The 14,015-nt window shown below is 49.0% G+C and overlaps 1 protein-coding gene across 4 annotated transcripts in view; it reads left to right on the forward strand.

The window, feature by feature from the left end:
* Positions 1–14,015, forward strand: part of CRHR2 (corticotropin releasing hormone receptor 2) — a 199,241-nt gene that overhangs the window by 152,768 nt on the left and 32,458 nt on the right. For all 4 annotated transcript variants that reach the window (XM_080974193.1, XM_080974194.1, XM_080974195.1 and 1 more), the window contains 3 exons: positions 2,641–2,794; positions 4,171–4,231; positions 4,857–4,929. In XM_080974193.1, coding sequence (XP_080830319.1) covers positions 2,641–2,794; positions 4,171–4,231; positions 4,857–4,929 — 288 coding nt within the window. The remainder of the gene's footprint in view (positions 1–2,640; positions 2,795–4,170; positions 4,232–4,856; positions 4,930–14,015) is intronic.

Below are 14,015 nucleotides of genomic sequence, written 5' to 3' on the forward strand. Positions count from 1 at the left end.
ACAGAACTACAGCTCCCAGAGTTGATTAACAACCAGTCCCTCTTCCCAGGGGACTCTGGGAATTGTAGCTCTGGGAGGGGACTGGGAGGGGGGTCTCCTACCAGCTGTCAGCACCCTAGGACCCATGTACCTATGGGACCGCCTCTCCTGGTATGCCCCACGGAGGACCTTAAGGTCCACAAATGACAATACTTTGGAGGTCCCAGGTCTCAAGGTGGTTAGATCGGTCTCAACCAGGGGCAGGGCCTTTTCAGTACTGGCCCCGACTTGGTGGAATGCTCTGTCACAAGAGACCAGGGCCCTGTGGGACTTTACATTTTTCCTCAGGGCCTGCAAGACAGAGCTGTTCCGCCTGACCTTTGGCTTGGACTCAGTCTGACCCTTATGCTTCCCTCCCCTTATGGTTTTGATTTATGGGCTACTTTTAAAATGAGACTGCCTTTTAAATTACATTTTAACCTGTATTTTAAATTGGGTTGTTTTTTTCCTACTATGTTTTTATTGTAATTTTACTGGTGTTAGCCGCCCTGAGCCCGGCTCTGGCTGGGGAGGGTGAGGTATAAATTATTATTATTATTATTATTATTATTATTATTATTATTAACAAACCACAGCTCCCAGGATTCTCTTTGGTGTAAGCCATGACTGCATAAAGTGGCGTCCTAGTTCTTTGAATCAAAGAACTGTAGAGCTGGAGGGGACCCTGAGGATCATCTAGTCCAGCCCAATAATATAAGGTTTGTCCCTTAAGGGGATCGAACCTGCAACCTTGGCGTTATCAGCACCACGCTCTAACCAACTGAGCTATCCAGTACATAGTGCAGATGGTGTCAAAGCCCATCTGAATACAGCTAGGATGCTGGACTAAGATGGGTCATTGACCTGATTCCCCCGAGCGATTTATTTGCCTCTTAAATGAGTTCCAGGTAAATTGAGAATGAAAATGAACTTATCTACTGATCACAAGAAGCTCATTCTTTGCCTTTTAATTGCATGGGCGAGAGAGGGAGGGTGGGCTACCCTCACTTATTTCCCCCCGCATGGAAATCTTTCGTGTTTTGTGCAAATGAAGCCCAGAGTTCGGGTTCCTCAGGGAGACAAGACAAGGCCTCTCTTTTAGCTCAGCTTAATCAGCTGGCTGTATAATTTTATGTCTCTCCAAAAAGGAGAATTGATTAGTACCTGTTTAAGGAATGGTATGTCTAATCACATGCTTCGTGAGCTGTGAGCTTGCGAGTCTGGAGGGAATTAAGCCATTTTCTTCATTTTCTGAAATGGAAACTTTTTAAAAATAATAATGTATTTTTAATTAATTCTTTTTCAAATAGAGTCATTCAGATATAGGAGCCTAGGCCGTTGCCCTATAGCATTTCAGACCCTTGGCCCATCTAACACATTGTGGCATTTTTGGTCCCTTCGGATGGAAAAATCTGCTCCAATGTTGTGGGCAATACCTCCTGATTCTCAGCAGACAAAGGGTTGGGTGGATATTATTTCCATTCGTTAGGGAGCAGGGAATCAGTGCATTCTCAAATACCTAGTGCCTCACACCATGATAAATAGTGCAATCCTATATATGTCCAGTCATAAGAAAGTTCCATTGCTTTCAATGGTGCTTACCTGAAGGTATATATGAGACATAGGCAACCTCGGCCCTCCAGATGTTTTGGGACTACAACTCCCATGATCCCTAGCTAACAGGACCAGTGGTCAGGGATGATGGGAATTGTAGTCCCAAAACATTTGGAGGGCCGAGTTTGCCTATGCCTGGTATATATGGATGAGACCTGGCAGACCCTGCTCACGCATCTGTCATGGATCTCTCAGTCTAGCCTACCTTACAGGGTTGATGTGATCACTGAAGGACATGTCAATGTGAAAAATGCAAAATAGATTTCTGCAATAATTTTCACTCGTATATTGTGGGCACACAATAAAAAGTCTTGTTTAGGCTGAATTATCCCAGCAGGTCAGGAATATTGCAGATATTAATATTGCACAGTTTGAAGCAACTGGATGCATAAAAACTAACTCCTTCTGAAATAAAAACATTGCCAAGGCCCATAAGTTTAATTAAAAACTTTATTTGCAGAACTTTCTTCATACCATAACAGAAACATCAAATGATACATCCAAACAGTTCTATAAGACATACGCCAGTCCAAGGCATAGGCTCCAAGTACCTGACAAAATATGAAATAATTTCAACAGAAATGATTCCAACAGACCTAGAAGCAGAGGTCTTTTTCTCCCCACAGTCTGCATTCCATCCAGCATCCTGTCTTAGGCAGTTTACCTGGAGAGCTTCATTTACATCTCACAGTCTGGGAACAAAAAAATGGCAGATGCCACACTTCCAAGACAGCAGATTTGCAATTCAATACCTCTCGTGTGGTCTAAGGTTAAACACTCCTGTGTTAGCTAGCAGAAAACAACCGTAATTCATTATCGACTCAGTTAGAGTTCAGAGTCCTATTCTTGCCATCAATATAGCCCCATGGAAAATCCCCATGTTAAAGCCTTCATGAATACACATAGCCATTCCCACTTCAGTGTCAATTAAACCAATTAAACTTAACGAGGAAGTGTTCACCTGCCCTGTAGGCCTCACCTATGCTTCCCTTCTGCTTCCCCTTCTAGCTGTGGTGCCGGTGCATCACAGCCATCTTCAACTACTTTGTGGTGACCAATTTCTTTTGGATGTTTGTGGAAGGCTGCTACCTGCACACGGCCATCGTCATGACCTACTCGACAGACAAGCTGAGGAAGTGGGTTTTCCTCTTCATCGGATGGTGTAAGTAACACGCCGTAGGCTTGTCTAAACAAAAACAAAAAATGTTTTTAGGACTCGCAAAGAAGAGTCACCTGCCTGATATCAGTAGGCAGGGAGGTCCAAAGTGTGGGTGCTGCCACACTTAAAAAAAATCAAGTCCTTACAAATGCAGAAGAAGTATTATGGGGTAGCAGTAGCAGTGCCAAGTCTGTCAGTCGAAGCGGTCGAGTGGGCGTTTGTGGCTGGGAGAAGGAGTAGGTACCATAGCTGTCAACCGTCCCTTATTTGGCGGGAAACTCCCTTATCCCAGCGCCGTGTCCCGCTGCTGTCCCTTATTGATGATGTCCCTTAAATTTCCCGGGTTTCGTGCTCGCCCGGATCGGGAGGGAAGCAGTGGCTCGGAGTCCTCCGCCGCGAGAGCACGCACACGAGCTGCCACGTCTCTGTCTCTCCCTTTTCCCCCTCAGGGGCGCGTCGTGAGGAGACGGGTAGCGGCAGGTGGGCAAGCAGCCCCTCTCTTGCAAGACTTCCACCATGCTGCCAGGGGAAGCCAGAGGCGGCAGCGGCGGCTGAGGAGTCAGCCTGAGGGAGGAGGAAGAGGAGGGGATGGGGAGGGACGCAGAAGGGCAGTGCTTCAGCGGCCACGGCAGTGCCGCAACCGCCTCATGCCGGGCTCGCGGGTGGTGTGGGTGAGAGTCTCTCTCCCTTCCCCCCTCTCTCTCAGGCGGGGAAGGGCCGATGGAACTCCTTGCGCCAGGACGACAGCAGCCCCAACGTGCTGCTTAGCATCCCCTCCAACCAGTGCAGCATCTTAATGTAGTGATTTCCCCCTCTGCATCCCTTTCATAACTCTATTTTTATAAATCATTTGTCCATCCATAGTTCAAATTTTTACAAGTTTTCTGTCAATCTTACCAGTGTATGTAACTCTTTACAATAGCTTTTCAACTAAATTATAAACTTTCCCCATTCTTTATTAAAGAGGTCCTCTTCCTGGTTTCTAATTCTGCCCGTAAGCTTTGCCATCTCGACGTCGTTCATCAGTTTTGTCTGCCCCTCTTCTTTGATGGGAGTTGTAGACCCTTAGGATCATCTAGTCCAACTCCCTGCAAAACACAGTCGCAGCAAAAGCAGCATGGCTCCATCAATGCTGGATTTCTGTATAAGCTAAGCAAAACCCCTTATTTTGGCTGCTGATCCCTTATTTTTGAGGCTGCTGGTCCCTTATTTTCAAATCTGTAAGTTGACAGCTATGGTAGGTATGAAAGGGGGTGAAGGTGACCATGGGGTTTGTGGGTGTGTGCAAAGGGGGCTGCACAACAGCAGAGAGAAGGCACACTAATTTGTCAAAGCTACCTGGTCCATCTCTCTATCCCCCCGCCCCACTGCTTTTGCAGGTATTCCTTGTCCAATTATTATCGCCTGGGCTGTCTGCAAGCTGCATTATGAAAACGAGCAGTGAGTAAAACCTTTTCATCCATTTCTCATGACTGAGCAGCTGAGTCAAAAGGCTCCTTAGCAGGCGCCAGCGTCTGTGTGCATGCGCTCTAACCAGGGACAATGGAAAGTGAAAATTGTCACGACAGTAGGATGGACAGGATTCTATCTGTCAGTTTTCAGAGCTGGGTGCTTTGAAGGAAGGGAGTCGCCACAAATTTGCAAGGACCCGGCAGCTGTTTGAAGGCTATTTCTTCCCAATTCCTCACCTCATCCTTTTGCTAGGAACCAGCCAAACGCTTGTTAATTGGATGACATGTGAGAGCATGTGTAAACTCTGAAGGAGGAAAATATCTCCTCATTTCCACAGCAGACTTGAAATTGAGGAGGTGCACCTCAGACATGTGACCATGTATGCGCTGTTGGGGACTTCCAATTTGCCATTACCGTCTCTGTCAAAAGGGAGTGTATATGATTCACACCAGATTCATCCGTTTCCTTTCCCATGCACAATTGTGCTGAAAAACGAAACGGCGTTTCAGATGCCATAGTTGTGTGCAATCCTTCAAGATCCAAGCCAGCCTTAGTCTACTTTAGCTGATGGGTGGGATTTGCACACGCTTAAGAAATGATGTTCTGTTTGCAGGTGCTGGTTTGGAAAGGAATCGGGGAAGTATATAGACTACATCTACCAAGGACCAGTGATTCTTGTCTTGCTGGTAAGAGAAAAAAAACGGCATTGGAAGCCTCCTCAGAAATATGCAAAATTCCACCTGTCTCAATTTCTACCTGGATTTAAGGTTTTCGTGTGACCTGACCATGTTTACAGAGTGGTAAAGGTAAAGGGACCCCTGACCGTTAAGTACAGTCACAGATGACTATGGGGTTGCGGAGCGCATCTCGCTTTACTGGCCGAGGGAGCCGACGTTTGTCCACAGACAACCTTTGGGTCATGTGGCCAGCATGACTAAGCCATTTCTGGCGAACCAGAGCAGCACATGGAAACGCCATTTACCTTCCTGCCAGAGTGGTACCTATTTATCTACTTGCACTTTGACGTGCTTTCGAACTGCTAGGTTGGCAGGAGCAGGGACCGAGTGATGGGAGCTCACCCCATCGCGGGGGTTCAAAGAGCCGACCTTCGGATCGGCAAGCCCTAGGCTCTATGGTTTAGACCACAGAATAATAACAACAGCAACAACAATAATTTTATTATTTATACCCCACCCATCTGGGTGGGTTTTTGTAGCCATTCTGGGCAGCTTCCAGCAGAATATAAAAACACGGGAAAAGGCGTTTCACAGGGAGGGCGCTACCAGCAAGAAAACCCTCTGCATTATCAATCTGCTATTGTTTTGCTTGCTGATGTCTTTAATAATAATAATAATAATAATAATAATAATAATAATTTATTTATACCCCGCCCATCTGGCAGAGTTTCCCCAGCCACTCTGGGCGGCTTCCTATCAAGTGTTAAAAACAAGACAACATTAAATATTAAAAACTTCCCTAAACAGGGCTGCCTTCAGATGTCTCTTAAAGATAAGATAACTGCTTATTTCCTTGACATCTGATGGGAGGGCGTTCCACAGGGTGGGCACCACTACCAAGAAAGCCCTCTGTCTGGTTCCCTGTAACCTCACTTCTCACAATGAGGGAACTGCCAGAAGGCCCTCAGCGCTGGACCTCAGTGTCTGGGCTGAACGATGGGGGTGGAGACGCTCCTTCAGGTATACTGGACCGACGCCGTTTAGGGCTTTAAAGGTCAGCACCAACACTTTGAATTGTGCTCAGAAACGTACTGGGAGCCAATGTAGATCTCTCAGGACCGGTGTTATATGGTCTTAGCGGCCACCCCCAGTCACCAGTCTAGCTGCCGCATTCTGGATTAGTTGTAGTTTCCGGGTCACCTGCAAAGGTAGCCCCACGTAGAGCGCATTGGAGTAGTCCAAGCGGGAGATAACTAGAGCATGCACCACTCTGGCAAGACAGTCCGCAGGAAGGTAGGGTCTCATCCTGCGTACTAAGTGGAGCTGGTAGACAGCCGCCCTGGACACAGAATTAACCTGCGCCTTCCTTTGCTGCCATTTTCAGTTTCACTGACAGTGGAACAGACTGCTAGAGGTTTTTAAGTAGGGGCTGGATGGTTGCCTATCCGGGATGCCATACAGCAGATTTCCTAGATTTGGACTAGAGGGCCTTTGAGGTCCCCCTGCCTCTATGCTATGCCTCTCTTTGGCACAAAAGGCAATTTTCCAGTCTAGTGTTTGACTTGATGCTACGTTCTTCTGTAAGGCAAGTTGTGAGATTATCCTTACACTGCAGGTGAGGTGAACGGTATGGAAAGAAGAGGCGCTCCCATAACGCCAGAACTCGTGGACATGTAGGAGGTTCAAGGCAGACAAAAGAAAGCATTTATTTTTTTACACAGCTCTTGGTTGAACTATGGATTTCTCTCCCACAAGCTGCCATGATGGCTAGCAAGCTGGGTGGCTGTAACAGAGGATTAGACAAATTCATGGAGGAGAAGGCCAGCAATGGCTGCCAGCCACAGTGACTGTGCTCTGAACTCCACTGTCAGAAGCAGCTGTGCTTCTGAATTCCAGCTGCTGGAAATTGCAAGAGGGAAGAGGGCTCTGGTGCTCAAATCCTGCTTGTAGGTTTCACAGGCATCTAGTTGGCCACTGTGAGAACAAGATGCTGGACTAGATGGGCCATTGGCCTGATCCAGTGCACTCTATTTACAAAGCTGCAGGTATGGCAATGCACCCTAAAGGTAAAGGTAAAGGGACCCCTGACCATTAGGTTGAGTTGTGGCTGACTCTGGGGTTGCGACGCTCATCTCGCTTTACTGGCCGAGGGAGCCAGCATACAGCTTCCGGGTCGGAAAAGGGCATATTTTTATTTACAACACCAGCATGACTAAGCCGCTTCTGGCGAACCAGAGCAGCGCACGGAAACACCGTTTACCTTGCCGCTGGAGCGGTACCTATTTATCTACTTGCCCTTTGACGTGCTTTCGAACTGCTAGGTTGGCAGGAGCAGGGACCGAGCAACAGGAACTCACCCCGTCACGGGGATTCGAACCGCCGACCTTCTGATCGGCAAGTCCTAGGCTCTGTGGTTTAACCCACAGAGCCACAGAATTGTCGCACTGGAAGGAACCCAGAGGATCGTCTATGTAGTCCCTGCCATGCTGTGAGAAGAGATGACACTGAACCCTGGCTCAAATTCACTTCAACACTTGCAAAACGGCAGCAAGGCTTGGCGTGCGTATGCAGCTTTTTGAACCAATTCCACAGGAGATCCCAGCAAGGCCCGCCCCCCTGCACGCTATGATCCTGGTACCACCACCTAACAGCAAAAAGATGTATTTCAGGCCCATCAGCAGCTGCTGGAAAGGGTCCTCTCTGCTGTTACCCCCACACCGCCAACCTTTTTCATTTTGCCTTACCTCAAAAGCAGCCCTTCTCTTGTTGCCTTGGGATTTGGTGGCTGATCATTCCTCAGCCGGGAACGAGACGACTTAATTGGCCGGTTTGCCATCTCCAAGGCTCCGCAGACACAATATTGTCAGCCCAGGTGAGAAGCGAGGCGAGGAAGGAAGCAGAAACCAGCAGAGGCCAATAAGCTCTTAATGACATGCCGGGCAGAGCCTCTCTCTTCCTTGCATAAAAGCGTCCTTAGCAGTTCAAACTGCAGAGAAAGAGATTGGAGTGAGCCGCCTGCAGGAGGGGCTCCCTGCCCTCTCTCATAATAAACACCTTCTCTCCACCGTCTGCTGTTTGCTTATCGCGGGGCAAGAGGAAATGGAGCCAGTTGGTTGTTGGTTCCCACCAGTTTACATCCAGAGAGGGGAAATGGTCTGTTACAGAGAATGTGGCGTTGCCCAGCCAACCTCAGTCGGCCACCAGCCAGCTCACACCTGTCTGTCTTGGTGGAGCAAGCGCTCCATTTGCCAAAAAAAAGACCAGTCTTCTCTGCTAACACAGTTGTCCATTTGCGTGGCGAGTTCCCGCCTCCCCCGGAAGAAATAAAGGCACAATACACCGAGTATTAGGTTAATGGGCAAAATAGGCCACAACTTTCTTGATTACAGGAATGAGCGGTTTTGGCTTAGGCATTGGTCCTTTTGACTAGCCGGCTTCAGCCAATTGCGTGAAGACCGGCGAGGGTTAACCATCAGTAGGGGGAGTCCTGCTGAGGGACATCAACTAGGAGCTCCCCCGGGGTCACTGCTCGGGGGCGTGCCTTAGGCCCACACCTCCATAGGCTTCAGACAGGGCCACACCCCCCAGAGTCCTTTATCAGACTACCCTTTGCTGTGGGGGGAGGTGATGGCGCTTCCTCCCCCCCCATACACTTAACCCTCCCAAACTAATGCCTAACTGCCAAACCCGCGAAGTTGTGACGAGTTGCTACGAGGTAGGCGAAAAACCAAATGGCTAAAAATTTGCCAGTTGGGAAAAATTCCTACCAGGCCCCTTGCGGCGACCAACCGAAGTCCATAGCAATGTCAAGGAGCCTGCCTAAAGGGAGGGAGGGTGGGAAACCGGAGTCAGCTGGCACTGCGAAAAGAGGGCGAGCCTCGGCCGCGCCGGCCCTAAATAGGGCAGGCCACACACACACCCCAGCCACCCGATTGGCTGGCTGGGTGGATGACGCGGCCGAGGATTCCCCTAGGTCTCGCGGGGGCTGGGAGCAGCCCCTGCGCACATGGGGTGGGTGTGAAGCCCGCAACCCCACCTCCTCCCCAGCTCGGAAGTGGCTTTGGAAAATGGGGATCAGAAAGCTTTGTGGGTCTACTTCAAGCTATCAGTAGGTCCCGGAACATCTTCTTCCGACCTCTGTGCTATAGCACCAAATGTTAGAAGTTGGGGGAGAGAGAGAGAGAGAGAGAGAGAGAGCTTTAAAAACTGTGACATGTGGCCTCTGTCACTCTATTTATGGAAATCATAATGGTAGTGGTTAATACTGCTGAGTGAATAAAAGGTTGGGTTTTTTTTACGATAGGCAACAGACTCGTAAAAGAGCCGCCGATTTGTGGGAAACGATGATAAATGCACTTAATGAGTTCCTTGAAACACGCTTGGCACCAGATTCCCCTTAATTGTGTTAAGACAGCGCTACACGACGGTTTACAGGAACCTTCGTTGTATGTGTTTAACCGCTGCAAGACAGACCACCAGGAAGCCTTGGAAGGCGGAATGGCTTAGAACAGCTTGGGAATTATTCACTTTAGCGAATTTAATGCACCCCGTCAATTTTCTGCTCGACAGTGCCAATCAGCCCTTAACGTGTCTAGGAATTGCTGTTGGTCCTGGCAGAAAAATGGGGTCTCCATGTTTCAGGAGCGGTAAGCCTGTATATTTAGAAACACAGGAAACTGCCTTGGAACCATTTGTCCATCTAGGTCAGTGAAGTCAACACTGGCTGGCAGCGGCTCTTCAGGGTTACCATCACAGAGTCTCCTTCCTTGGAGGTTTTTAAACAGAAGTTGGGCAGCCACCTGTCAGGGATTCTTTAGCTCCGACCCCTGCATTGCAAGGGGTTAGACTAGGTGACCCGTGAGGCCCCTACCACCACCAATTATTATTATTATTATTATTATTATTATTATTATTATTATTATTAATTATTTATACCCCACCCATCTGGATGGGCTTTCCCAGCCACTCTGGGTGGCTTCCAACAAAATATTAAAATACAGTAATGCATCAAACATTAAAACCTAGACAGCATCTTAAAAAGCAGAGACATCACCTTGCCAACAAAGGTCCGTATAGTTAAAGCTATGGTTTTCCCAGCAGTGATGTATGGAAGTGAGAGCTGGACCATAAAGAAGGCTGATCGCTGAAGTGAGCAACGGGAGCTCACCCCATCTCGGGGATTCGAACCACCGACCTTCTGATTGGCAAGTCCTAGGCTCTGTGGTTTAACCCACAGCGCCACCCGCGTCCCTTCTTGTCCTCATGGTACTCTCCACATTTGCGATTCCCAGCGATTGGTACTGGGAATTGCATACCCTCCGGATGTCCCAATTTTTCCAGGGACAGTCCTGGAATTGCAGAAGCCATCCTGGTTTCTGGTTTGATCCAGGAATGTCCCTTTTTTCCTTTTTCCTCCCTCAGAGGAAAATTAAAAGTGTGGGTGGGTGTACGGGTGCAAAAACGGAGTCCTGTTTATACTGAAAATAAAATACCTGCACCACATCAAGGAAATGGTGAAGCTGGTGTATACGAAGCCCGGTCTATAATTTTGAAGGAAAAGATCCGCTTTAAATTCTTTCATTGCATTGCTTCTGCAGCCAGCCATGTCTTAGGAAATGGGAATAATAATGTTTATACCTTGATTGTAAACTGAGCCTTACATTGTCTACTCACAAGTAAGTACCATTCAATGGAACTTACTCCCAGGCAACTGGGTAAAGACAGGGCAGCCTTACGCTGCAATCCGGAGCATTTTTTTCAGAAATAAATTCCACTGGGGACGCGGGTGGCGCTGTGGGTTAAACCACAGAGCCTAGGGCTTGCCAATCAGAAGGTCGGCAGATTGAATCCCCACGACGGGGTGAGCTCCCGTGGCTCGGTCCCTGCTCCTGCCAACCTAGCAGTTCAAAAGCACGTCAAAGTGCAAGTAGATAAATAGGTACCGCTCCGGTGGGAAGGTAAACGGCGTTTCCGTGCGCTGCTCTAGTTCACCAGAAGCGGCTTAGTCATGCTGGCCACATGACCCGGAAGCTGTACGCCGGCTCCCTTGGCCAATAAAGCGAGATGAGCGCCGCAACCCCAGAGTCGGCCACAACTGGACCTAATGGTCAGGGGTCCCTTTACCTTTTTAAACCCCACTGAGTTCAATAGGATTTACTCTCTGGTATGTTCCTGATCATTCTCAGTATTGCCATTATTATTATTATTATTCACTTTTTCCCCTGACAGGGACTCAAGGCAGCTTATTTCATTCCACGTATCCGTGGAAGGTGTTGCATATTATCCTTCCCTCGACCATTTCTTTTACAACGATCCTGCGAGGCAGGATTGGCAGGGAGGTTGTAATTGGCTCGAGGTGGCCAATGTCAATGTGCGTATGGCATCTATGTGTGTGATAGACATCAGACATGGGAGAAGCTTCCTGATGCAGAAGGGGATGTCCCTATTTTCATCTGAGAAATGTTGGAGGGCATGGAAGCATGCTGCCTCTGACAGCGAAGACAGCTACACAGCTTTCATGGCCAGTAGAACAGATTGCTTGGGAAAAATGGGCTCCTCTCAATTTCTTAATTTCTTGGTGGCACTACAGTGTTGCCCAGAAAACCAGTGGCCTTTGACCAGCTGTAGCGTGGATTTTTAATATATATTTTTGGCTCAGAGCTTGGCAGAGCGGCCTGGACTGCACAATTCTGTCTGACGGTCTCCATCTCCAGAACCCCTGGCAAGCAGACTAAAGGTTATGGGGATTTAGATGATGTGTGGAGCCATTGCACCAGGCATTAGGGGAAAGAGCGCTGTCCCTTGTACTCCCGACACCACCTGACTAATTGCAACAAACGGCAGCCGCCGCAGGTTCTGAATCACTCCGTGGCATTTGCGGGCAGCAGGAAGAGCTTGTTAGTGCTCTGTATTTCCAGTTACTCAGACCCCACCCTCCTCACCCCCCTTCCCAGAGGACTTGGCCTAATTGACTCATAATGCACGCGATCCACGGGTCTAGCCTCTAGTCCACAGATGCTTTCATTTCCCTTCATCTCTGGCCTGCACAGACTGACCGAGATGTTCCTTTGCACCTGCTTCGGTGATATTGCATAATATCACACCTGCAAGGCAATATGCTTTGGTGCCAGCATCGGGTTTGGGGAGGCTCACAGGCAAGATTTGACTGCACAAGCTTCTTCCTGCCGCTGCTGCCTGCTCTCTTCGAATTGTAGGATAGTAAAGCTGGAAAGGTGCGCTGGGCCCGGGGGTAACCCTTGAAATGCAGTCCAGGACCAGTCCAGAATCCGGAGGTTCCTCAGTCCAACAGGGCCAAGACAGGATACGAGGCAGGAAACGAGGCAAGGACAGGTACAGGATCTCAGGCAGGATCTAGCAGAAAGCAATGTTGCTCCCACAACCTGGGGCAGGGTCCGACAGACTTTTATCTTTGTCAGGGTAATGGCCGGTCCTGATCCCCCGGCGACTCACCTCCCTGTTTTGCCTGAAGGTGAGTACTCAGGTCTCTCCTTCTCTCAGACCTTAGTCTCTGCAGCTCGGGAGATGTCAGTGGGTTATTAGACCCAGAGGCTGCCTCAGCCTCCCCTGACCCAACCCGTAGTGGAGCGGCTGTAAGTGATGGCCCAGCTGGAGGCAACGAGGTCATCCCCGCATCTGGAGCCAGGGCAGGCTCAGGCCCCTGACTCGGCCCAGCTGGTGTTTGTTGCAGGGGAACCTGTGCAGACTGGGACTTCAGGATCAGGCCCCAGACTTGGTTCAGATGATGCCTGAGGCAGAGGATCCGGTGCAGACTGAGTCTCCTCTGGTTCCGAGTCTGAGCCTGAGTCCCAGGCCATCACAAAGGGACTGTGAGGGCCATCTAGTCCAATCCCCCTGCAAAGCAGGGATCTTGCTGGCTCCCTCTTGAGCCCAGCCTATGCCGCTGCCCCAAAGGGCAAGGAATAGATGCTGAGAAACATCTGAGGTTGCTCCATTAGAGTGAACAGGGCATCGCCCTGCCAGCCTCAGTCTGCCCTCTGCCAGCCCATTCATGCCTCCCTGCCTTCTAGCTTATAAAACTAGTCTAGGGGTGGCACTGCCTGTTCATTACCTCCTCCTTAGGCTCAGGGTTGCTGTCATTGACTGGCTGGATACAGAGGGATGGCAGGAGACACGAGCTGGGGAACCCATGAAGTCTATGAGCCAGGGGCATGGTGATGGGACAACAGGAGTGTTAGTGGAAGAAGACTGGGAGCAGGAGGTGTCAAAGGCTGAAGACTGCCTTTCCAGAGTGGTGCATGCTCCAGTTATCTCCTGCTTGGACTACTGCAATGCGCTCTACCTGGGGCTACCTTTGAAGGTGACCCGGAAACTACAATTAATCCAGAATGTGGCAGCTATACTGGTGACTGGGAGTGGTCACCGAGACCATATAACACCGGTCCTGAAAGACCTACACTGGCTCCCAGTACGTTTCTGAGCACAATTCTGAGCACAAGTGTTGGTGCTGACCTTTAAAGCCCTAAACTGTGGGAATGTTCAGGGGTGCAGGAGAGGATATATTGTGAGATTATATCCTAATCCAACTTGTGCTAACAAGTTCCCAAAATATCAGCAGAGTTTATAGACATTCCCCTTTAAGTTCGCAACGGTAACGTGTGCACAGGTTCTCTAGAACCTCTATAATAATTACTCTGGTAATTTCCCCTTTGCTCCCTCTTAAAATACAAGACATGACACAGTCTTTATAAAGGTATAAAAGAGTTTACTCACGTTCTGTTCACAATATGATCCCAGAAGGCAGACAGCTTAAAACGGTTACATACATTTAGAATCTATCTTGTAGCAAGATAGTCCTTATCTCCTCTCTTGGCTGGGAGCCAAGAGAGCATCCTTGGATGTTTCCTCATCGAAAGAAAATGGCAGAGAGAGAGAGAGATGGCTGCCTGCCCTGTGCTTTTGTCATTACCTGCACAGGTGAGGCCACACCCACCTCTGGTCACATGCGGAGGAAGTCCGTCCCCAGGAAGTTTACCTGCTTGCTGGACAGACATCCCTCCCCATGTTCTAACATCTACACTCTAGGAATGTTGTCATTGACTGCTCCTGTGTTTACA

The sequence above is a fragment of the Podarcis pityusensis genome (genome assembly GCF_964106645.2).
Source record: "Podarcis pityusensis genome assembly, chromosome: 12".
NCBI classification, from domain to species: domain Eukaryota; kingdom Metazoa; phylum Chordata; class Lepidosauria; order Squamata; family Lacertidae; genus Podarcis; species Podarcis pityusensis.